The following is a 25,527-nucleotide window of genomic DNA, read 5'->3' as shown; positions in this document are numbered from 1 at the left end:
CAGCGTTCCAGAGGCAAAATGCTCCTTTTCCATTTGGCCGGCTGGGAAACATCGTTAACAGCACCCCACGAAATGGCAACATTTGGGAAAGGTTTGGCTTGATCCCGGTGATGTCATCCCAGCGGGGGATCAGGCCCCATTCTCCCCCAAGGGAGCTCTCAGCTGGGGACTGACCCAGTGGAGGTGGGGGAGCCTCGTGCTGTCAGCAGGGAGGACTGCGGGGACAGGCTATGAGAGAGGAGAGCTGGTCGGGCGAGAGCTCGGGAGCAGAAGGGGATTTTTGTGGCTTATGGTTTCCGCCAGGACTAGCCATTTGGGGGGGGGGGTCACCAGGGAAGGGGGTTCCCCCAGACACACCTGGGAGTCAAAAACTTAGTTAAAAAAAGGAAAGTTTAGCAAAAATCCTATTGGATGAAAGTGGCTGCGCTGTCCCGAGACACATCCAGGCCCCTGGGGCCCAGTCTGTGTCTGCCCCGAGGACAGCTTTGCACCTGCCGGGGGGCTGGACTCACGAACCCCACGTTCCGGTGCAAACTAAGAGTCTGCCCCCGCTCCCGCTTCTGTGAGAGCAATAATTCCTACTGGCTTCTGAGGGGCAGGATCAAACCCCAAATAATCCAGTCGCTGCCTTTTTCTTAAACCCTTGTTTCAAAAGCACTTTGCCCTGCTGCAGCTGGGCCCAGACCAGCTAAACCCCCGCCCCCCCCAGCTGCCCCCTCATCTCCGAGAGAGACCTGGGCACATGCACCCCAGACACCAATTCCCTCTGTCCCTCCAGACGCCACTCCAGGGACCCCGCCTTGCCCAGGGCGGGGACTTGTGGGCTTTGTGGTTTGTTCCGAGTTGTCTCCGGGAACCTCGGTGGGAAAGGCTCGTGAATTTCCTGAGCGCGTTGTGTGCGAGGAAGTGAGCAGCAGCCGGGCTGAGGTCAGACGGGGATTTTGCTTCCCGAGCCGAGGCTCCTACAGTAGTTGCCTCCGGTTCGGAGCGGCATCAGGACGCCGAGCTGCGCGCGTCAGGTGAGTCTCTGGATTCCTCTGGGCTTTGAGGGCAGGTGGGGCTGTTTGATGCTCGTGCGGTTGGGGTGAAGCAGCCCTGACGTTCGCTGCCTTTCACGCCCTCCTCTGCGCCTGGGAGAGGGTGGGTAACTCACCCTCCTGCCATCAGAGCCGCTGTCAACGCTCGAGCGCAGTGGTGGAGTTGCCAGGGGGCGGTGACCAGTGAGAGATCCCCCCCCCCACCCCCCTGCTGAATGTCTAGGTAAGAATCTAGGTTACCAGCTGTTTGGATCTAGCACTGACCAAAAACCGCTACGATCTCATGGCTGGGTCCTCAGCTCAATGCCAGGCAGGACAAAATTCCCCCAGCCACTTGCCCTCCTAACTGGGGTAGGAAGCTCACGGTCTAGTGGCCAGGGCATGGGATGGGGTCTTGGGAAGATCTAGGTTCAATTCCTAGCTCCACTACAGACCCCTTCTGTGTCCCTTCACTTACCCAGTGCCTGGGCCCCTGATCTGTAACCCTACCTGCTCAAATCCCTGATGGAGGGGGAGATATGTGGGTTCACCACGGGGGTAAGTGCCTTGGCAGAGCTTGGGCTGGGCGGCAGGGCTGTCCAGGAGCGAAGGGGCTGTGGAGGCTGAACAAGAGAACAGAACGGCTGGCCCGGGAGCTGCTGTCCACACGGGACCTGCGTAGCAGCAAGACAGGATTGTCCACCAGAGCCCCTAGCTCTGAATTCACCCCACCAAACCACAGAGCTCTGGGGCCACGGGGGAACATTAATACTAAGCCCTAGCTCTTATCTAGCACGTCCCAGCAGTAGAGCTCAAAGCTCAGTGGTCACTGTCATCACCCCTAGTGTACAGATGGGGAAACTGAGGCACAGAGCGGGGCTGTGACTTGCCCAGGGTCAGAGCTAAGAATGGAACTCAGGTCTCCCCAGGCCAGTGCTCTAACCAGTAGATCAGGCTGCCTCCAAGCGTGGTTTCGCCATGAGAAGACGGTGTCAGCCAAAAAAATCCCCTTTTCTGTCCCTGCCTCGCTGGGCTGCCAGTAAAACAAGCCAACCACCCCGTGGCTGCCCTGGTGTGTCCTGAGCCTGGCCCCTAGCAGAGAGTGGCGGGGTTTTCATACGTCTGCCAAACAGCAGCATTCACGGCAGGGGCACCTCTCGGCCACAGAGCCCCAACCACTCACCCAGCCTGGGAAACCCCAGCTGAGACACCTGCCCTGCACTGATGACTCTACCCCCAGCTTGGTTTCTACCCCCGGTAGTTTCCTCCCAGCCCAACCTGTCTCTCTTCTTTCCCAGGAGACGCTGCAGGGCCCTCGGGTGGGGGAATGCCCAGCTGGGCCGAGGGGCTTGCTGCAGGACACACCTGCTTCACCCTGGGGGAGGCCTGTTGGGGACCCACTCTGCCAGCAAAGCAACTGTCACTGAGCATGGGACTTGCACAAATTTAGCAGTTTCCTGTGGAGGCGCTGGGGCCCGACCCCAATGGGAGAAACAGCAGGCTCTCCTGTTTATTGCGCTCAGTGTCACACGTCTGATTACCTGCCCTGTGGGTGGGTGGTGTATGTGTGCATTTGGTGCAAGGAGCTCCTGGCCCTCAGAGACTGCGTCCGGGCTTTGGAGGCCAGGGTGGCGGAACTGCAGGAGCTAAGGGAGGCAGAGAGGTATGTTGATGAGGCTTTCCGGGACCCTGTAGATTTGTCCCACTTCCGGTCGGACAGCCCCAGCGCTGTTCAAGAGGATGAAAGGCTCAGGGAAGGGGAGCGGTCAACGGGAACAGAGGGAAACCTTCCCATAGTTGGGACCCTACTTCCAGTTGATGTTGGGGTCTCCTCTCGCACTGAGGTTACCTCTCCGGGGGAGGGAACTCCAGTCATTAGGAAAAGGCAGGTGAGATTCAATCATTAGAAAGATAGATAGCTGGGTTTGCGATGACCGGGAGAACTGTATGGTGACTTGCCTGCCTGGTGCGAAGGTTGCGGATCTCTCGAGGCGCCTGGATAGACTTATGTGTAGTGCTGGGGAGAAGCCGGTGGTCGTGGTACCAGTGACATAAGGAAGGGTAGGAGAGACGTCCTGGAGGCCAAATTTAGGCTGCTAGGAAAGAGACTGAAATCCAGGACATCTCTGGTGGCATTCTCAGAAATGCTTCCAGTTCCACGCGCAGGACCAGGTAGGAAGGCAGAGCTTCAGAGTCTCAATGCGTGGATGAGACGATGGTGTAGAGAGGAGGGGTTTCGATTTATTAGGAACTGGGAAATCTTTTGGGATAGGGAGAGCCTGTACGGGAAGGATGGACTCCACTTAAACCAAAGGGGATCCAGACTGCTGGCACTTAACATTAAAAAGGTCGCAGAGCAATTTTTAAACTAGGAGATGGAGGAAAGTCGATTGCTGCAGAGGAGCACGTGGATCAGACAGAGACTTCTCTTAGAGGAGAAGGGGGGGAGGGATAGCTCAGTGGTTTGAGCATTGGTCTGCTAAACCCAGCGTTGTGAGTTCAATCCTTGAGGGAGCCATTTGGGGATTTAGTTGGGGATTGGCCCTGCTTTGAGCAGAGGGTTGGACTAGATGACCTCCAGAGGTCCCTTCCAACCCTGAGATTCTATGAGAGTCTATTGATAGATTCTCTAGGTTTTGGTCAGGAGGATGGAAGAGGATAAAGTATGGGCCAGATCAGATGAGAAACATTCACATAAAAAAAAAAAGAATCTGACACATCGGAAAAGGGCAGACAAATAAACAGTGACAAGTTTTTAAAGTGCTTGTACACAAATGCTAGAAGTCTAAATAATAAGATGGGTGAACTAGAGTGCCTCGTGTTAAAGGAGGATATTGGCATCACAGAAACCTGGTGGAGTGAGGACAATCAATGGGACACAATCATTCCGGGGTACAAAATATATCAGAAGGACAGAACAGGTTGTGCGGGGGCGGGGGGAGGGGGAGGAGAGTGGCACTATATGTGAAAGAAAATGTAGAATCAAATGAAGTAAAAATCTTAAATGAATCCACATGTTCCATAGAATCTCTATGGATAGTAATTCCATGCTCTAATAAGAATATAACAGTGGGCTCTATTATTGACCACCTGACCAGGACAGTGATCGTGACAATGAAATACTAAGGGAGATTAGAGAGGCTATCAAAATAAAGAACTCAATAATAGTGGGGGATTTCAATTATCCCAATATCGACTGGGTATATGTGACCTCAGACAAAATGCAGAGACAAAATGTCTCGACACTTTAAATGACTGCTTCTTGGAGCAGCTGGTACAGGAACCCACAACGGGAGAGGCATGGGAGAGTGGAGCGCAGGATCTGGTCCAAGAGGTAACTAGAACAGGACCGCTTGGAAATAGTTGGGAAATAGACCATAATATAACAACATTTCACATCCCTGTGGTGGGAAGAACACCTCAACAGCCCAACGCTGTGGCATTTAATTTCAGAACTATGCAAAAATGAGGGGGTTAGTTAAACAGAAATGAAAAGGGACAGTGACTAAAGTGAAATCCCTGCAAGCTGCATGGACACTTTTCAAAGACACCATAATAAAGGCCCAACTTCAATGTATACCCCATATTAAAAAACACAGTAAAAGAACTAAAAAAGAGCCACCGTGGCTTAACAACCACGTAAAAGAAGCCGTGAGAGAGAAAAAGGCATCTTTTAGAAAGTGGAAGTCAAATCCTAGTGAGGTAAATAGAAAGGAGCATAAACACTGCCAAATTCAGTGTAAAAATGTAATAAGAAAAAACAAAAAGGAGTTTGAAGAACGGCTAGCCAAAAACTCAAAAGGTAATAACAACATGTTTTTTAAGTGCATCAGAAGTAGGAAGCCTGTTAAACAACCAGTGGTGCCCCTGGATGATCGAGATACAAAAGGAGCACTTAAAGACGACAAAGTCATTGCGGAGAAACTAAATGAATTCCTTGCTTCAGTCTTCACGGCTGAGGATGGTAGGGAGATTCCCAAACCTGAGCCGTCCTTTGTAGGTGACAAATCTGAGGAATTGTCACAGACTGAAGTGTCACTAGAGGAGGCTTTGGAATTAATTGATAAACTTAACAGTAACAAGTCACCGGGACCGGATGGCATTCACCCAAGAGTCTGAAGAACTCAAATGTGAAATTGCAGAACTACTATCTATGATTTGTCACCTGTCCTTTAAATCAGCTTCTGTACCCAAGGACTGGAAGATAGCTCATGTAATGCCGATATTTAAAAAGGGCTCTAGAGGTGATCCCGGCAATTACAGACCGGTAAGTCTAATGTCAGTACCGGGGAAATTAGTTGAAATAATAGTAAAGAATAAAATTGTCAGACACATAGAAGAACATAAATTGTTGGGCAAAAGTCAACATGGTTTCTGTAAAGGGAAATCGTGTCTTATTAAACTATTAGAGTTCTTTGAAGGGATCAACAAACATGTGGACAAGGGGGATCTAGTGGACATAGTGTACTTAGATTTCCAGAAAGCCTTTGACAAGGTCCCTCACCAAAGGGAAGGAGTACTTGTGGCACCTTAGAGACTAACAAATTTATTAGAGCATAAGCTTTCGTGGGCTACAGCCCACTTCTTTGGATGCATACAGAGTGGAAGAATCCATCCGAAGAAGTGGGCTGTAGCCCACGAAAGCTTATGCTCTAATAAATTTGTTAGTCTCTAAGGTGCCACAAGTACTCCTGTTCTTTTTGCGGATACAGACTAACACGGCTGCTACTCTGAAACCTCACCAAAGGCTCTTACATAAATTAAGTTGTCATGGGATAAGAGGGAAGATCCTTTCATGGACTGAGAACTGATTAAAAGACAGGGAACAAAGGGTAGGAATAAATGGTAAATTTTTCAGAATGGAGAGGGGTAAGTAGTGGTGTTCCCAAGGTTCAGTCCTAGGACCAATCCTATTCAACTTATTCATAAATGATCTGGAGAAAGGGGTAAACAGTGAGGTGGCAAAGTTTGCAGACGATACTAAACTGCTCAAAATAGTTAAGAACAAAGCAGACTGTGAAGAACTTCAAAAAGATCTCACAAAACCAAGTGATTGGGCAACAAAATAGCAAATGAAATTTAATGTGGATAAATGTAAAGTAATGCATATTGAAAAAAATAACCCCAACTATACATACAATATGATGGGGGCTAATTTAGCTACAACTAATCAGGAAAGAGATCTTGGAGTCATCGTGGATAGTTCTCTGAAGACGTCCGCGCAGTGTGCAGCGGCCGTCAAAAAAGCTAACAGAATGTTAGGAATAATTTAAAAAGGGATAGAGATAAGATGGAGAATATCTTATTGCCCTTAAATATAAATCCATGGTACACTCACATCTTGAATACTGCGTACAGATGTGGTCTCCTCATCTCAAAAAAGATATACTGGCATTAGAAAAGGTTCAGAGAAATGATTAGGGGTTTGGAACAGGTCCCATATGAGGAGAGATTAAAGAGGCTAGGACTTTTCAGCTTGGAAAAGGGGAGACTAAGGGAGGATATGATAGAGGTATATAAAATCATGAGTGGTGTGGAGAAAGTAAATAAGGAAACGTTATTTACTTGTTCCCATAATATAAGAACTAGGCACCACCAAATGAAATTAATGGGCAGCAGGTTTAAAACAAATAAAAGGAAGTTCTTCACACAGCGCACAGTCAACTTGTGGAACTTCTTGCCTGAGGAGGTTGTGAAGGCTAGGACTATAACAGGGTTTAAAAGAGAACTGGATAAATTCATGGAGGTTAAGTCCATTAATGGCTATTAGCCAGGATGGGTAAGGAAGGGTGTCCCTAGACTCTGTTTGTCAGAGGGTGGGGATGGATGGCAGGAGAGAGATCACTTGATCATTACCTGTTAGATTCACTCTCTCTGGGGCACCTGGCATTGGTCACTGTCGGTAGACAGGGTACTGGGCTGGATGGACCTTTGGTCTGACCCAGTATGGCCATTCTTATGTTCTTATAGAACCTGGGTGGGGTGGCCCTGGGGATGGATTCCCTCCCCTGGAGCACAACCGCCAGCACGTGCCATTTGCTCTTCCAGGCGCCAGGCGCAGGATTCGAGATGGGGCCTCGGCCCCAGCATCAGATCTGCTGCGCTTGGCTGGCAGGGTGCTTTTCCTCACCACAGGATTGTTGTTTAGCCGTACGCCGGTAGCAAGCAGAAGGCCCAACCCAGAGAGACACCCAGTGAGAGAGAGGGGCCCTGCCCCGAGGAGTTCACAGCCTAAATAGACAAAGGGGAAGGGGAAACTGAGGAATGGAAGGGGGAAGGGACTTGCCCAGTTGCTGGGCATAGAATCTGGGTCCCAGGCCCTTTCTTCTAACCACTGGACAATGCTGCCTTCGTGCAGCCCGAACCTCCTCCATAAATGACATCAATCTCTTGCCCCAACCCCCCAGGATCGAGCACCTCTCGAGAAGGCGTTGTCTGTTCCCAGCCACACCCACTTTCAGACCCTGATCTTGCTCCGCTCCTGACGGCTTTTTCTCCAGGCGCCCGTGCTGCCGACCGGCGCCCGCTGGGAAATGAAGTGGATGGTGATCGTCGCCTTGGTCCTGCCGGCCTGGTCCTCCCCCTGCAGCAGCATGGCTGGGCGCGATGGAGAGGAGGGTACGAGAAGGAAGGGCTGTTTCCCAGTGGCCCCAGCCCCTTGGCGGTGGGGTTTGCTCCGTGGCGCCAGGAGACGCCGAGCAGATGGTCCCTTGCACTCCGATGCGCCATCTCGCCCAGTAGCCTGACTCGGACCCCAGCCAATGATGCATGCAGCAGAGGGTGGTACTTAGGGTGACCAGACAGCAAGTGTGGAAAATCGGGACGGGGGTGGGGGGTAATAGGAGCCCATATAAGAAAAAGACCCAAAAATCGGGCCTGTCCCTATAAAATCAGGGGATCTGGTCACCCTAGTGGTACTAGATCATTGGGTGGGGGGATTTCTCCTGACCCCGGCTGGTGATCGGCTTGTGCCTGATGTGGGCGGGTGGGCAACCCCTGCAGGTTAATCCTAGCAAAGGGATAACATCCCGCGTGGAGCTGATGCTGGGCATGTTAGGTTAACAATGAGCAGGGCGGGGAGGAGGGAAGGCTGCCTCCTTCGGAGGGGTCACATTGCTTTGCAAGCTGGTGAGTCGCGGCCCCATGTAGCCAGGATTACCCCGGGCAGAACCACCTGCCTTGGGAACTTCCCCATGCTGGGAATGTCCCACTCCTGGGCCAGTCATTTCCTATGAGGTCAGTGGCAGAATCAAGAAGAGAACCCAGGAGTCCTGGCTCCCTAGTTTGGTGTCCTGGCCCCGGGGTCACGGTTTTCAAAAGCTGCTGAGGGAGTTTGGCCAGTTAACCTAGCGGCAAAAAGCAGGACAAGACCCGGCGGCTGGGAGCAGAAGCCAGCTACATTCTAATGAGAACTAGGACCCCATCTGGAACAGGGAGGGGGATTAACCAACGGGACGCGCTCCGGAGGGAAGTGGTGGATTCTGCATCTCTAGATGCCTTCAGATCAACTCTGGCGGCCTGTCTGGAACAGACGCTTTGTCCAAACAAATACCGGGCTCACGCTGGGGGTAATTGGGTTAAATTCTCCGACCTGTGATACCCAGCAGATCAGACCAGACGATCTCCTGCTCCCTTCTGAATTCCCCTAAATGGTAATGGGATTTGAGCACCTCACTAACCCCCACCCTAAAGCAGCACCCACTGCCTGCCTGAGCGCTGGGTACCATGCCGGGCACCCTGTGACAGCTCCCCGTTGCGTTGTAGGCCTCTGCCACGTCCAGCATGGTGCGCTCGGCACTGACCTGCTTCTACATTGCGACGCTCCCGGCGGGAGGGTGGAATGGAGAGTGAATGGCACCAAGGTGGCCACTTCCGAGGCCACAGCGGGAGGAGACAAGGACCAGCTCTTGTTGCAGAACGCCAGCCCGGCCCAGGAGGGGGAATACAGCTGCCACCACCCCGGCACTGGGAAGACCCTGCGCAGGATTCGGCTGCGGGTGGGCTGTGAGTGCGTTGTTCCTTTCTGTGTGTGTGTGTGTGGGGGTGTCTCTCATTCTGCCCCTGCACCCACAGCTGCTGTGTCACAGACTGTCAGGAGTGGGGGATCGAACCTGGGACCTCAGGCTCTCAATGCAGATGCCTCTGCTGCCTGAGCTAAAAGAGCCGCTTCTGTTAGCGAAGGCTGGGGCAGGCTGATCAGTGGGGTCCCCCCCAGGGACAGAGCGCCAGGCTGAGTGGGGTGGGTGACGTGTGCTGCTCCAGGGTTGCGCTGCCCTGGATGTAGTCCGGCTTCCCCTGCAATGTCTGGGTGACTGTCCGTCCCTCCCCCTCCTGCAGCGCCCCCCGAGAAGCCTGCTGTTGAGTGCTGGGCTGTCAGTTACCCCCAGACCGTCGACTGTACTTGGAAGCTGGCGTCTGAACCGCGCCTGGAGACGTATTTCATCACCACGTACAGGTAAAATCCTCCAGGGGCCAGCTGGGGACAAGGGGGAGAGGGAGGGAGAAAGGACCTGACCTCTAGGTGGACCCCAAGTTTAGTCCCCAGGTGCAATCAGCCGACTCTTGGGGCATCACTCGTCTGCTGGGTGAGAGGCGAGCCCAGCCTCCCAGCTCGCCCTGGTAAGCCGTGGTAGCACAAAGCCCACGGGGTATGTGACCCTCTATGAGCACCAGGAGCCTATTGGACAGAGAGCTGCGTCCTCCCCTACCGCAGGCATGGCATGGGGGCCCAGGAGAACGAGTGTGTCCAGCCGGGGGCCGGGGCCAGCAGCTGCTCCATCAGTGACATCCAGATGTTTTCCATCACCCCCTACGTGCTGAACGTGACGGCCGTGAACCCGCTGGGTGCGACGATGAACCTCTTCCCCTTCATCGTGGAGCAGATCAGTAAGAGTTCACAGCCCCTCGGGATAGGCCGCCATGGGGAGGGGAGGGCAGGGATCCCCGGGGGCTGGGGGACAGGGGCTCCAGGGTATAAGGGTGCATGGCACCATGCTTAGAGCGGGGCACTGGGCGTCATGACTCCTGGGTTCTATTCTCAGAGCAACCAGTGATTTGCTGCACGACCTTGAGCACGTCACTTAACCTCTCTTGGTTAGAGCAGCGGGAGTGGGAGTCAGGACTCCTGGGTTCTATGCCACCTCCACGGTGGTGCTTTCCCTGCACTTGGTGACCGGGGTAATGGGGCTGGGGAGGCGGGTTACCTAGTGGAGTGTGGGGAACCAGAGAAGATATTTCAGTCAATCTGACCATCACGTTTCAAATACCAGCGGGACTGGATGGATTGGGGATGGAGACTGGGAATCTCAAAGGAGACCTGCGGGACAGACCCATCCCCCCTTAGGCTCCATGGGGTATCCCAGCCAAAACGGGCCGGGTCCTTGCTGGGTCACGCAGCTCACCTGGGATGGAAAGTCCCCCGGGTCTGCTGGCAGCTTGGAGGCCTTTGTGCAATGAGCCGGTGGGTCTCCGCCCATTGTGCAATGGGCAGGCGCCACTTCCCAAAGCTCAGCACCGCAGGCCCGTGCTGAGAAGTGTTCCCTCTAGCTCTGGGGTGAGACTCTCTAGTGGGCAGCTGTGCCTGGGAACCGCCCCTGCCCCCGCCATACGGTGCCACGAGAGAGCCAGTGCTGGCTGGCTGGACCTTACCATGAGGACGTTGGGATCTCATGGGCCCCAGCAGGACCCCTGGTGGGTATCAAAGAGCACAGCCCTGGGACACTCATCGTGCTGGGCTCCCCAGCTGGCGCTGCTGGGCAAAGCAACAAGACTGCACCCGCCGCTGGGGCGGAAGGACTCGGGCTGCCAGATGGACATGGACTTGGGGTGATTGTTCTGTGTGTTTTGTTAGTCCGGCCGGATCCCCCGGAAGACCTGAGGGTCTCCCCCATCCCTGGGGAGCGCAAGAAGCTGCTCCTGGAGTGGCAGCCGCCCAGTTCCTGGCCCTTCCCGCAGTACTTCCCACTCAAGTACCTCATCCGCTACGCGAGGGAGGGAGCCAACAGCAACCGAACGGTGAGTGCCCACGACACCCCGGCGCTCTCGGCTCCAGCAGTTCGCGGTTTGCTGTCAGTTTGCTTTGCTTCGTGGACGGCGTTGAGGGCAGCCAGTGCATTCAACCCACTGGAGAAGGCCCCGTTTGACCTCCCAGGCCCGACGGTCCAGGCGGGACTCGTCTGGGTTAAGGCCGTTATCTGCTTTGGCATAGAAATGGCGCCAATCACATCCTGCCCGCTGCCCACACCGGGACTGCAGGGTCTGAGCGAGGGCAGAGAGTCGCTGCTTTGCTTTTCTGAGTGTGCTGAAGAGCCGCAGAGCTGATTAATGGGGAGGTGGGGGGATCCCCATCCCCTCAATTCTCTACCCCTTGGCTCTGTTCCTCCTGGGGGCAGATTCTTACACGTTCTTCTGAAGCAGCGGGCGCTGCCCACTGTCTGAGGCGGGAGGCTGGGCTAGTTGGGCCCCGGATCTGATCCACTCAGGGAATTCCTCTGGTGCTCTAAGCTGCTCCTCCTCCTCCGTCTTTCTGCGCAGCGTCTCGTACAGCGCTGAGCACGGTGCCGCCTCTTCTGTACCTTAGCTTTGCCCAAGCTCACGGGGCGAGTCCAAGGCAGAGCCTGGTATAGAAGCTCTGTTTCCTGCCTCCCAGTCTGCTAGGCAACCTCCCCTTGCGTGTGACCCTGCAGGGTTCCCGCGGGGCATGTTCCCGGCCTAACCCCACCTCCGCCGCATGTGTTGCCCCTCAGATCGGGCCGTACGAGCAGACCTCCTTCATCCTGACTGGGATCCACCCCAGAGCTGTTTACCACGTGCAAGTGGCAGCCAAGGACTTCACGGACTACGGCGACTACAGCACCTGGAGCCCGCTCGTATCTGGCACCCCCTGGACACAGCCGTGAGCGGGGTTGTCTGGTGCGGCCAGAAGCTCTCGCGCCTGCCTCCCAGCGGGGTCAAGATTTGACTTGCTTTTGCCTTCACCTTCCACTCAGGTGGCTGTAATTCACCTGACAGAAAACCCAGGAGCTGGGTTGGGATGGGAGAGGGTCCCTATGCTGAGATTCTCCTTTCTGCTGCTGGGCTCTCAAAACCCCTCTGTCCTTCTCGCCCCCAGCCCGCCACGGGTAACAGCGCCCACTTCTTGCCAACCTGGCTGCTGGGGCTTTGTTGTTGTTGCTGCCCCGTGTAACCCACTGCGGGATTCAACCTGCTGTGGGCCTCAGACGCTGGGGACGAGTTTCCTTGGAGCAGAGGAAGTACGTGCCCCACTGGTAAGCGTGTGGGACGAGGCCCCCTCTGGGCCGGTTCACCGAGGACATGAGTCTGGTGCAGTCCCATCTCCGGAGCAGCGTTTCTGCTTTCAGCTCGGGAGGTCCCCAGGGTGGCTGTGTGTGTCAGTGAACCCTCCCAACTCAGACCATGGTTCCCAAGAGAGACGGGGCTACATTCCAGCCCAAATCCTGCTCTTTGGACAAAGCATGGTTCAGCTACTGAGTCAAGCCAAGCTGGCAGCAGGAGGTGCCACTCCTTCCCCGGGCCCCTCCCTCAAGGCTGGCAGTGGCCAGTTCACTTCAAACGCCCCTTTTGTCCTCTTCCTGAGCCTAGTTTCCCTCCCGCGCCGGCAGACCCTCTTCCCAGTGCCCAGTGTCTTCTGGTTTCCTGCCCCTTCTCCGGCCAGTTCCCTTCCTGTCATCCTCTCCCATGATGGATGCCCTCCTCTCCCTGTATCCCTGTCCTCGGTGCCAGACCCACCATCCAACTCCTAAAGAGGAGACAGCACGGGAGGCCCTGTGGACCAAATCATGGTGTTGTGCCACCGGCTTCTCGTCTCCCATCTGTCAGTGCCTTGGAACTGTGCAAGTATTATCTGGCTTTGCAGCGAATTTATAATGAGCACCAGCTGACCTTGTAACCGATTGACATGTGTGTGATGTCACAGGGATAGGAGTATCCCATGTCCACAGGCATAGCTTATATGTCTGGTTTTCCTATCGATAAGGCATCTTGTAATCAGGTTAAACATATTTAGAATAACCAAAATACTCAAAGAAAATATGCATTTTTTAGCCAAAGAAGTCAGAATGCTCGGGCATTCTCTCCGAGAACATGCTCTTCAATGCAGAATGTGTACTGTAGAGAAATCAAAAAGCGAATGGATAAAAGAAATAAATGCCAATTATATTAAGCGATGGTCTGGCTGATGTACCTTTCGGCTTCGGGGATTTAGGTTTATCACATTTCTATTCATCATCTATTTTATTAGATTTTTGCCAAGAGACAGAGGCTGTTCAAACAAAGAAGAGAAAAATATCTTACTTTTAAATAGCATCTTTCGTTGCAAAGTGTCCACTCCTTAAAATGTTTTACAATCTAAGCCCCTAACCCTGCAAAGACTTACACACCTACTTAGTAAGACACCAGTGGGGCTACTCGTGCGTATAAAGGTAAGTCCATGATCCTGCCAACGCTTTTGCTACTGAGCATAGGATTGCTTAGTATCATGAATGATCCTATGAAGTACATTCGTCACATTAGACAGCGCTGTGCCTGGCAGGGAATGTCTGCAGGATCAGGCCTTAAAATACTCAACTTGAGGATTGCTGAATGCAGCCACCTCTGGGGTGGAGCCTGGTGGTTGTTTGACACAAGAGTATAGGATAGGGAGAAGTAAGAATACCATATCCATTTGAAACTACAGCTTAGTGTGAGGGCAGCGTTTTGGCCTGTTGCTCTAGTATATTTTATAAGGACTTTCTTATGTCCTAGTAAGATTAAATTTGATTTTTAAATCTAAATTGGACGTTTGCACTAACAGATGTGTGTCAGTTCAAACGGGAATTAATTCAGGGATGCCCTATGGCCTGTGTTATACGTAGGTTTGGCAGCATTCGGTTTTTATTTTGTTATGATTTGGATGGATAATATTACTGCTTATTTTTAAGCATTTTTTTCCAGTTTTTATCTATTTAAATTTTCACGGTTATGGGAAACACTAGACTTTGAGATTCAAAAAGTTAAAGCTTTATAACCATGAGAGCACAAATTGTCAGCATCACATGTAAATATACAAAGTAAATATCCTTACTACGGTTGCCAACGTTCCGATTGCAGAAAACCAAACACCCCGCCCCACCCCCTGCCCCGCCCCTTCTCCGAGGACCCACCCCTGCTCACTCCATCCCCCCTCCCTCTGTTGCTCGTTCTTCTCCACCCTCGCTCATTTTCAGCAGGCTGGGCAGGGGGTTGGGGTGCAGGAGGGGGTGAGGGCTCTGGTCGGGTGGCGCTCATCTCGGGCAGCTCCTGGGCAGTGGGGCTAAGGCAGGCTCCCTGCTGACCTTGGCCCTGCACCTCTCCCGGAAGTGACCAGAACATCCCTGCGGCCCCTGGGGCAGGGGTGGGCTCCACGCTGTCCATGCCCTTAGGCACACACACCCCGTAGCTCCCACTGGCCACAGTTCCTGGCCAATGGGAGCTGCGGATTCGGTGCTGGGGGCAGCACACAGAGCCCCCCTGACCTCCCCCCAGGGGCCGCAGGGCCATGCCGGCTGCTTTCAGGAGTGGCGCGGGGCCAGGGCAGGCAGGAAGCCTGCCTTAGCCCCACTGCACCACCAGACATTTAGTGGCCTAAAATCTCCCGGTTTGGCTTCAGTAGCCTCCAGGAGAAAGAGCCCGATTCCGGGAGACTCCTGGAGAAACCGGGAGGCTTGGCAACCCTTCCCGCTAATGGCGGAGGAGCGTGTGTATGAAACTCGAGCGTTGCTGGAGCATGCTCTTTCCAGGGGCAGCGAGAGCTCTGGCGGTGTTTCTGGGCCCTCTTGCCCCTGCGGTGCCGAATGCGAGACCCGCGTGGCATTGCACTATAAACCCTGCACGTCCTTGTGCAATGGGCAAACTCAGGAGTGGGCGGCTTGCTGCCTGGTTTCTCTGTACACTACACAGGAGGGTTTGAAATGTCCTAGGAGAGCAGCCCCTAAGCCCGGCCGATGCACTGAACCCCACAGAGCCTCTAATGCTGATCTAGCCCTGTAGCAGGCAAGGCAAGGCAAGGCAAGGCAAGGCTAGGCTCCTCCCGGAACCTTTCTCGTCTGGGCTTTACGCCTCGACGGGCCTCTTTAGCTGCAGCACCCGAGCCAGTGGGCGGGGTTTGAGCGTGATGGGCGGCAGGACGAGCCAATAGACAACAAGAGTGCTCGGCGTCACCTTATTTCAGGCCAATGGGAGGAGCGGGCGCTGGCTCCGGGAAGTGCCCGTGGCGCTGCGGTGGGCGGAGAGTTAGCGCGGGGCGGACTCGGGCTGGGCACGGGCAGGGGGCAAAATGTCGGAGAGGAAGGTTTTGAATGTGAGTAGGGGGCAGCCTGCGGCGCGGCCCGGAGACGGGGGGAGGGGCCCTGGAGACGGGCCCCGTAGCGGGGGAGGGGACAGGGGCATCGGCAGTGGGGGAGGGAGGAGGGGGAGAGCTGGGGCCCATAGTGGGGGAGGGGACCGGGGGACTGGTAGTGGGCTGGAGGAGGGGGCGTCCCCGTGGCCCCGTAGTGGGGGAGGGGACCGGGGCACCAGTAGTGGGGGAGGGGAGGAGGGGGAGAGCTGGGGGCCCCGTAGCGGGGGAGGGGGAGAGCTGGGGCCCATAGTGGGGGAGGGGACCAGGGGCCCCATAGCAGGGGAGGGAAGGGGACCCGGAGACCCGTAGAGGGGGAAGGGAGGAGGGGGAGAGCTGGGGGCCCCGTAGTGGGGGAGGGGACAGGGGCATCGGTAGTGGGGGAGGGAGGAGGGGGAGAGCTGGGGGCCCCGTAGCGGGGGAGGGGGAGAGGTGGCAGCTATGTCTGTTCTGCTGAGAGGCCTTATAAGCTTTGGGTGTCGGTAGCCTCTGATGTGAGTGTGGGGAGCCCTGACATTGCTCCGATCCTTGGTGGATCCCAAAGTGCTGGCGCAATGGGTGGTGCCCTCTTCCCTCACCCCCCATTTCACACCCTCACCCCCCAGCCTCCCTGCTGATGCCTTTCTGCTTTGTTCTTATAGAAATACTACCCGCCGGACTTCGATCCGTCTAAAATCCCGAAGCTCAAGCTCCCAAAGGACCGGCAGTATGTTGTGCGGTTGATGGCCCCGTTCAACATGAGGTGAGAAGGGTGGTGCTGGCAGTATATGTACCGGAGAACCTATGGGCACGCTGTTCCGTCACAAGAGTTTGGCAGGTTTCATAGGATATCCCTCCCCTTGGTTCTTTACTGTGTTTCCGTCGAGCTGACCATGGGATGGAGGGTGAATCTAGCTATTTGCTGAACGTACTGACTGGATTTTGGTAATGAGGAATGCTTGTGAGGCTTTGGCTGCTTTTGAGCAAGTTAATGTGTGCACCACAATATTTACAACGGACGTAACCTTTTGGGGGGCAGGTTGGTTTTGTATAGCTATGAACTAAATAGCAGAATCCCCTCTAGCATGGCTTGATCTAGACACTCCCAAACTACTATGTATGCACGTATCACCTGATGCTTAAATGCCAGGGCTGGCCAAATGTTCCCCTGCTGTATTCATAAGGGGCTTTCAGGCAGGCCTGAAGACAGCACGACCAGGCTCAACTCCACCCAGTCTTTTGCTTGTGGTGGACACACCTGCCTCTTTAGATTCAGCCTCTACTGTTGCTGTAAAAACCTCACAGAAACCAGGGGGGTGGAAAGAATGGTCTAATGGCTGTGACTCTGGTGACCTGGGTTCAATTCCTGGCTTGGCTACAGACTTGTGGTGTGAGCTTGGGCAAGTTACCCAATCAACCCTATGCCTAAATGCCCTTTGTTTGTTTTTTAACTAATGGGGGATGATATCTGTCCACTAATAATTATATAATAATATCCATTAATGATGGTGAGGTCCTCGGATTCTACAGTGACGAAGGCCATATAAGTACCTAAATGTGCAGAGTGTGCAGGTGAACGCCCCACTCCGGAGCAGTATGTCAGAGGGAGGCAACTGTCAATCAGCAGAAGTGACACTGATCAAAGATTAAATGGGAAAAATAGCAATGTAGCTAGTGTCTTTCTATTCTGGTCATCTTAGAGGTTGTGTATAACAATAGGTACCAAATGTTCAGATGGGAATGTGATTCTCAAATGACCATGCCCATTAAAACTAGGCTCCGCCCCTTTGTATGTCAGTTAGACTTCTGTCTTTCTCAAGGCTTTTATTACATTGTGGACCTAATTCACGTTCTCTTTGCTTCATGTAGGTGCAAGACTTGTGGTGAGTACATCTATAAAGGCAAGAAGTTTAATGCCCGCAAAGAGACTGTTCAGAATGAAATGTACCTGGGGCTTCCCATCTTTCGCTTCTACATCAAGTGCACCCGCTGCCTGGCAGAAATCACATTCAAGGTGAAGATTTTGAGAGTTCTGTAGCTGTGCTCTGGCAGCCTGGTGTAGATCAGGGCAGTGAGTGTCAGGAGATCTCCATTCCAGTCCTAGACGGTTCCCAACAAATGCTACTATTTTAAGATAACCGGAGGTCAAATTTTGCATCCTAACTACTTCATCTCTATTCCCTTTTCAACAAACAGTAAAATGTCTCATCTCCAGCCTGAGTAGGGCACTATTGCGGCTCAAATGTCTGAGTACCATGGGTGTTTCTAGGGCATAAATAATCATTCTTTTGGCAGGTGATGTGAATAAAACAAGGTTGAAGTGCTTTGTGTAGTTTTATGTGTTGCTTTGAAAATCATACTGGCTGTTCATTACCAGCACTGAATAGATTGACAATGACTGGAACAATAGCAGCCTGTGGCATGTTCACAATAATTCCCTTGCATTGCCCCTGTCTTCCTCAGACGGATCCTGAGAACACAGACTACACCATGGAACATGGCGCCACTCGGAACTTCCAAGCTGAGAAGCTGTTGGAGGAAGAGGAGAAGAGGGTGCAGAAGGAAAGAGAGGAGGAAGAGCTGAACAATCCCATGAAGGTATTTGAATGTGCCCCCTAAGTCCTAAATATTGGACTGAGATTTGCAGGCCTCAGGCCACTTGTGCTTCATTGCATTGAAGGAGGCTACTGCCCCAGTTCTGCAACTTTGGAACTGGCCTAGGCAGAGATGGTAACGGAGGTCCCTGCTTGCAATAGATTCTGTCTTTTACTGGAATGAGTAAAGAGAGTTTACCACAATCTTTAATTGTACTTCTTAAGATCTGAAAACGAGGCTCCCTATACTCATGCTATTGCACGTCTAGTACTCATGCTAAACTCTGTCACTTAGGTACTGTGGCAGCAGGCACCTTAGAATTGCCATACTAGTAATGGAAGCTAATGGGATTGTTTCTTCTGCAGAAGAGAAGAATAAGGGGGGATTTGATAGCTGATTTCAACTACCTGAAAGGGGGTTCCAAAGAGGATGGATCTAGGCTGTTCAGTGGTACCAGATGATAGAACAAGGAGTAATGGTCTCAAGTTGCAGTGGGGAAGGTTTGGGTTGGATATTAGGAAAAACTTTTTCACTAGGAGGGTGGTGAAGCACTGGAATGGTGGTGGAATCTCCTCCCTTAGAGGTTTTTAAGGTCAGGCTTGATAAAGCCCTGGCTGGGATGATTTAGTTGGGGATTGGTCCTGCTTTGAGCAGGGGGTTGGACTAGATGACCTCCTGAGGTCCCTTCCAACCTGATAGTCTATAATTCTATAATACAGTTCCTGAGTTGTCGGTGTGGCTTACCCAGTACTTCAAGGGCTTTCCTGCTTTCCCCGCTAGGTTTTGGAGAATCGGACAAAGGACTCCAAGCTGGAGATGGAGGTTCTGGAGAACCTGCAAGAGCTGAAGGAGCTGAACCAGCGTCAGGCAAATGTGGACTTTGAATCCATGCTGAAGCAGTATAAGGACTATGAGGAAGAGCGGAAACGAAGGGAGCTAGAGGAGGATGAGACGGAGATGAAGTGAGTCAGCTGGAAACGTTGCTCATGTTTGAGTTCTTGTCACGCCTGGATATGTGACACTTTCCAGGCTGCCCCCTGTGGGCTGGGCAGTCGTCTTAACACCCCCCACAGTATTTTAATGGGAGGGACAGTGCCAGAGATCCAAAGGAGGGTAACGCTTGCCATCTGAGGTGGTGGGATTTGTGCATGGTAGGGCTGTAGTGTGGATTGGGATGTGAGGAGATCTAGTAGGATGGCTGATGTCCGACCTATCTAGACATACAGGTAAAGGACACACGTGAGGAGTGGTGGCCCTAATACTGAAAGAGGTAAGGGCAATATAAGTGACCTGTTCCTCCACGGGGAGGTGTTTGCATGCCAAAAATCACAGTCCCAGTTGGCATTTTCGGCAAAGAGATCAGAGACTGAGCTGGCCTCTGAGACTGAACTCTCCTTGAGAGGAGGCCTCTTCCAGGGTGTAGGGCTAAAGTACCTTTGTGTCAGGGTGTGGGGAGAACCCTACCACAGTGTCTGTGGTATTATTCTGGGGCTAAATGAAAGACCTTTCAGCAGCACTGAACTGCACCTAAAAAGGAGACTTGGCGTGCTGCACGGATTCCAGGCCTGCCAAGCTGTAACAGCTAACACTGGGAAGGGAAGATGATGTCTGGCAGCTCTGTGGAGCTGTTGAATTCTGGCAGAGTGCCTGTCCCAGCTCAGTTGTAATATATCCGAACTACAGTGTGTGCAGGACAACACCGGCTCTCTGCAGGTCTCATGAAGGTGGATGGTTTTTGACTCCAAGGCCAAAAGTCCACAGAGATCATCTAGGGCTTGTCTTCGCTACCAGGGTAAATTCACCTAAGTTATGCTACTCCAGCTACGTGAATAACTCTCCAGTCGACTTCCCTTATGCTTCTGGAAGAGCTGGAGTACTGGGGTCCACCGGAGAGCAGTCTGCCATCGATTTTAGTGGGTCTTCACTAGACCTGCTAAATCGACCCCTGCTGCATCGATTGCAGCAGCAATCTCCCCATAGTGAAGACCATTCCCTAGTCCAGGGGTGGGCAAACTTTTTGGCCCGAGGGCCACGTCTGGGTGGGGAAATTGCATGCAGGGCCATGGAATGTGGGGCTGGGGCAGGGGGTTGGGGTGCAGGAGGGAGTGCAGTGAGCAGGAAGGGGCTCAGAGTAAGGGGTTGGGGTGCAGGAAGGGTGCGGGGTGCAGCATGGGTCTCAGGGCTGGGCTGCAGGGACGTGGTGCTAGCCTGCCTTAGCCCCACTGTGCCACGATGGCAATCCCACAGGCCGGATCCAAGGTCCTGACGGGCCGTAGTTTGCTCACCTCTGCCCTAGTCTGACCTCCTGCATAATACCAGCCAGAGAACTGCCCCAGAATAGTTCCTGGGCAGATATTTTAGAAAAATCATCCAGTTTTGATTTAAAAGTTACCAGTGATGGAGAATCCACCACTGACCCTTGGTAAATAGTTCCAATGGTTAATTATTCTCTCAATTAAAAATTTAACACCTTACTTCCAGTCTGAATTTTAGTTTCAAGTTCCAGCCCTTAGATTGTGTTCTACCTTCGTCTGCTAGATTGAAGAGCCTATTATCAAATATTTGTTGCCCATCTGGGCAAATATAGACTGTAATCAAGTCACTCTGTTACACCTCTCTGGGGGATTCCTTTGATTTGCAGAGCTATGCTGGAACAAGCCCAGAGCAGGCGATTCCTGGAAGACTCTGACTCTGATGAGGAAGCTACCCAAGTGCCCTCAAGATCAGGACCGAAAATGAAACCTACAGACATCTTGCAGGAGGTAAATCCTGGGGGTAGGGGCTTTTCCAGCAGCATGGCTCTCCGAGATGGGAGATTTTTCCACAAGGGGACAAACTAAAACCCAGCAAACCACACCTCCATGAGAAGTCCCCTGTTTTGGAGACTTCGAGGCACAATTGCCTCCTTTTCATGCCTAGTTTAGAAAATGTGGCTCGTATATTAAACTGAAAGAAAGAAATGAGAGGTTTTGGTCGAAGTAAACTTCAGCCTGTATCCACCAACAGAGGGGCTCATCTCCATGGGGGTGAGCTGCGGCTAAGAGCCCCCTCCCCTACTGTCATGCCTGATGATGGTTCAGTGGTCAGCACGTTGCTGCCGGCTTTGCTCCCTGTTCTCCGCTTGTACTTGAAAGGATTTTAATGGTTTAATCCTAAATCACATCAATGCAAGTGGTGGAAGATGCCAGCTGGACAGCCCTGAAGACTGAAGCCCTGTGTTTATACACAGCAGGGCACTCCCCTGCGTGATCTCAGCCTATTGCTCTGAGGCGGAGGGAGCTCAATCCTTGGTATAATCTCCACAGAGGATCCAGCAAACAGGCCAGTTAGCGCCAATTGCAGATGTCGCTTTTTGATGTCACTCCCTGTCCGCTGAGACCGTCAAACCGTGCAGGCTGCTGAAAGCTTTCAGGTGACTCCCAAGCCAGGCTGGAGTTGAACTGTGAAATGTTCCCTGTCCCAGTACTAGTCCTGAGCCATCTAGTCACTAGTGTGTCGAAGCCAGTGGTTGGTCCAGCAGCCAACCCGTGAGGTCACAGAAGCTGGATACTGGAAAGTCCTGTTGCACACATCTGGATCACCCCTCTGCCAACGGACAACTATGCCCGCTGACCAGTGTCTCTTCCAAGCTTGCGGTGGATGCCCCAAGCAACAGGGTATCAGCCCTTGGGGAGGCTCTTCCACGGCCTTCTCGATCGCTGTGACAGCAAGCTGTCCCTGGTACTCAGCCTGAATCTTCCTGTGCTGACTTCGTCGTTCTGCACCTAACAATGCTCTATCCCATCCTAGCCAAACCCTTTCTTCACACCCTTTAGCTATCCAGAGAGGGGCTTTCTCCTTGCTGCTCTGTGACGTGATACCTCTGTGTGTGCAGCTCCAAACCACCCTTGATTTTGATGATGTTGTATAGTATTTTGCATAGTCTTTCTTCCCCCGCTAGCTGCTCCAAGGACCGAGAACGTTAATATCTGTGCTCTCTTCTGTAGGATACTGAGCCCCAGAGTAAGAAGCTAAAGACTGAAAGCTGGGAGAGGAGTGTGGGCAAACTGAACAGCAAGTCCCAGCTGGCAGGCCTGGTCACTGTGAAGAAACAGACCCCGGGCTCCACCACAGCTAACGGTGTGGGGAAGCAAACTACACAACAAAGCTCAGGTAACTTTGGTCCAGTCTCACCTGCACTGCAATGTAGGATCTGATTAGCCACTTAACTCCAGGCCACCAAGGTGGTCTCTAACAGGATGGTGACATCAAGCAGTTTAATCTCGTGTGTCTGTGTTGTCTTCTATGATATGTTGCAGTGTAGTAATTCATGACCCAATAGAACTTTGTCAGAATGGCATCAAGTCTGGCGTTGGGATTTCCAGTAGGGCCAATGCCCAGTGTTTCAGAGAGGAAGCCGTCTCCTCTCTCCTGCCTCCCATATAGTGCATTGTTATGGGGAAGTAAAATTCCTTCCTGACCACTCTGGCAAAGAGTCTGTGCCCTGAAGCATGAGAGCTGATTGCCAGTGTCTCAACTTCTCTATTAACTTTTTGCTGCTCGGATACAATGATGGTGCCAGTCTGTAGAAGTACCATGGTAAATATATTGATATTATTGCTCATAAAATTATTGAGCTCCTCTGTTTCTTCTGTGTCTGTACAACGCCTAACCCAAAGGAGTCGTGGCCCATAGCTCGGGCTCCTACGCGCTACAGTAATACAGACGGTAATGCGAGACCAGGCATGGGGTTTGAATTTACTGTGCTGTTCCAAAACATACAGTGAGGTTGGGGCCGTTGGCACAGCTGTTTGCTACAGTAACATGAACAGCCTGCAGCTGATCAGAAGCCATCTTCCGTCTTCATTTTAAGTTGGTTAAATCTGCTTTTCCTGTACAGGGAGGTTGTTGTACGCTGTGATATTTGGAAAAAGACCAGGAGTACTTGTGGCACCTTAGAGACTAACAAATTTATTTTGTGGGCTACAGCCCACTTCTTCGGATGCATATGATATTTGGGTTATGCTATTCTGCCTTCCCCAAACTCCCCTGCACTCTCAGTTGCACACAACATTCTTTCCTTCCTGTCCTAAACCGTTGCGTGGGATTGCTTTGTTCTGTTGAACAGCGGCTGTGTTCCATCGCAGAGGTGGTGGCATTTTGATGGCGGGCGAAATGATCCCAGCCCTCTGGCTAGTTTGTTAATCTTTTTGAATGACAGGTGCTATGTAAGATTACGTTGGCTGCTGATCCAAACCTGGTGTTTCATGAATGGCCCAGTTGAATGATGTTTTCTCTATGTGATCCTCACACCAGTCCCTCCGCCCCCCTTTCCAGCTTGAGAGCTTGTACACAAAAGACAGTTTCACACACTGGAGGCCACCTCACAGACCGCATCCGTGTTAGACTGAGGGTTGACTCACCTCCCCCTCTTCTAGTTAGGTGGAAGCCTCCTATGCTTAATGACAGGTTTCAGAGTAGCAGCCGTGTTAGTCTGTATCCGCAAAAAGAACAGGAGTACTTGTGGCACCTTAGAGACTAACAAATTTATTAGAGCATAAGCTTTCGTGGACTACAGCCCACTTCTTCGGATGCATAATAAATTTGTTAGTCTCTAAGGTGCCACAAGTACTCCTGTTCTTCCTATGCTTAAGTATCTCAGACGCTTCCATTCTCTTATGTCACCACCAGGGGGCAGGAGGCGAGCCTCCATAGAAATGCGACCGTCTCAATGTCAGACCTTTTAATCCTCATTGAGATTCAGGCAGGGTGCCGAGGAAACTGTTTTACTCCATGTCCTAATGCCTGGGGTTGCGGTGGGTGCCCAGAACATGGCAGTGCCCATCCAGGCAGGAGCAGGAGTGCTCCAACTCCTGGTTTCCTCAGGCGTCCATAAGGTGGAGCTCTCTGTTCTCCAGGCGTGGGTGTGGGGTGTGAATGATTGAACCTGCTCTGTTTGGCTTCTAGATGCTGGAAGTTGGAGCTCCTCACTACCTGCTGTGACCCAGCCCCCATCAGCAGCGCAGGGCTCTTCCCTCAGCCTGTTGGGGGCATATTCAGACAGCGAAGACAGTACCAGTGACTGAGTCGGTGGGTCTCTGCTGAGAGCTCTCACTCCACTTCCTTACCCTGCTGGAGTAGAGCGAGGCCAGGGGTTGGCAATAGGGCAGAGTTTCCTCTCTTCATCCCACTACCAGGCAGCTGCTGTCCTAACAACCAAATCCTGTCAGAGAGCTGGCGTCCTTGTGCATAGAAGATCCCAGTGGGATTCCCAGGCCGTCTGCACACATGGTCAGTCATGTGTAATCGGAGCTGCTCTCCCTTCCTGGAAACCCCTAATGTACCGTCATGTTGCAGCATTCCTTCAAACTGGGATACAGGAGTACTGCTTCCAATGCAACCAGATTGCCTGCAGGCATCTCTTCCCATTAAACATCCATCAATCTGGGCTCCTGTCAGCCTGTCGTGAGTGATGGTGGCACCAGCAAACCAGAGCTGCCCAGGGGAAAAATCTCTATTAGATGAGACACGCTTCCTCTTTCCAGCCTCTTCGGAGAAAGGTTCCCGACCGTGTGTTTTGGAGAGATTGGGGAGTAGAAAGTGGCAATAGCGGGAGCAGAGCCCCAAGGCATGTCGGAAGGGGCTGAGAGCAGCAGGTCACCTACTGCGGCTGGAATCCATCATGCTGTCTTTATCGAAAGCCTTGTCATCAGCAGCTAAGTGGAGGGTAATGAAGTGTGTGGTTCTATATACCAGCATCTCCCTCACCGCGCAGCAGTCTCCTGGAATTCCTGTAAAGCCCAGTCTGTCTCCAGGCCCCTCTGTTAACTCTTCCCGTGTCTGAATTCTTGGCATGGGGCTGCAATTTAATGTGTAACTTGTTTTGCTCTTCTCTTGTGTCCTCCTCAACATGGCTACATTTAGCCTGTGCTAAAGTGAGAGGCAGCGCTAATGCCTCTCGTTTTCCATGAGGATCATGGAATTTTTAACACAGTTGTTTAACTTCAGATGTAATAAAGGATTCTGAAGAGCATTTCTCCCTTCCCCTGTCATTCTTTATAAAGGGGTCTTCAGATGGCGTTGCCTAGTGGTTAGGGTAGGAGATTGGGAGTCAGGACTCCTGGGTTCCCTTGCTGGCTCAGCCTGTGACCTTTTTAGTTGAGAAGCAGGAGTCACTAAATCACCTGCCCAAGAGGTCTACAGGAATATGTTGCGGGTGGATTAATTCATTAATAGACTCGCTGGAGTCAGGGATGGAAAAGATTTAAAGTCCTGGATCAAACCTGTGCCCACAGAATACAGAGGGCATTCAGCTGAGTTCAGCAACCGTGTGCTCGCTTCATGCTATTGTGTCCTTAGCTCATAGACTTTAAGATCATAAGGGACCATTCTGGTCATCTAGTCTGATCTCCTGCCCATCGCAGGCCACTGAACTTCACCCCCTCCTGCTCCTATAATAGACCCCTAATGTCTGGCTGAGTTACTGAAGTCCTCACATCACGATGTAAAGACTTCACGTTACAGAGAATCCACCATTTATATTAGTTTAAACCTGCAAGTGACCCATGCCCCCGATGCTGCAGAGGA

The 25,527-nt window shown here is 52.4% G+C and overlaps 2 protein-coding genes across 3 annotated transcripts; both read left to right on the top strand.

Annotated features, from left to right (window-relative positions):
- The first annotated feature begins 871 nt into the window (after positions 1–871).
- EBI3 (Epstein-Barr virus induced 3) lies at positions 872–13,183 on the top strand. Of its 2 annotated transcripts, none has more exons than XM_034755608.1 (7): positions 872–1,019; positions 7,517–7,634; positions 8,781–9,020; positions 9,354–9,471; positions 9,730–9,902; positions 10,867–11,030; positions 11,762–13,183. In XM_034755608.1, the coding sequence occupies exons 2-7, from the start codon at positions 7,550–7,552 to the stop codon at positions 11,912–11,914; spliced, it is 933 nt and encodes a 310-aa protein (XP_034611499.1). In that variant the 5' UTR covers positions 872–1,019; positions 7,517–7,549; the 3' UTR covers positions 11,915–13,183. The 2 variants fall into 2 exon arrangements, with proteins under 2 accessions (XP_034611499.1, XP_034611498.1); XM_034755607.1 differs by having other exon boundaries at positions 878–1,019; positions 7,424–7,634.
- A 2,064-nt stretch (positions 13,184–15,247) lies between these two features.
- Positions 15,248–24,973, top strand: YJU2 (YJU2 splicing factor homolog). The gene is made up of 8 exons (XM_034755446.1): positions 15,248–15,351; positions 16,029–16,129; positions 17,236–17,380; positions 17,830–17,964; positions 18,742–18,923; positions 20,603–20,723; positions 21,948–22,113; positions 23,908–24,973. Exons 1-8 carry the CDS (start codon positions 15,328–15,330, stop codon positions 24,024–24,026), a joined length of 993 nt encoding a protein of 330 aa, XP_034611337.1. The 5' UTR covers positions 15,248–15,327; the 3' UTR covers positions 24,027–24,973.
- Positions 24,974–25,527: the final 554 nt, after the last annotated feature.

The sequence above is a fragment of the Trachemys scripta genome, chromosome 22 (assembly GCF_013100865.1).
Source record: "Trachemys scripta elegans isolate TJP31775 chromosome 22, CAS_Tse_1.0, whole genome shotgun sequence".
Lineage (NCBI taxonomy): Eukaryota > Metazoa > Chordata > Testudines > Emydidae > Trachemys > Trachemys scripta.
The sequence above is the reverse complement of the archived record's forward strand: the minus strand, read 5'-3'. Positions and strand labels throughout refer to the sequence as shown.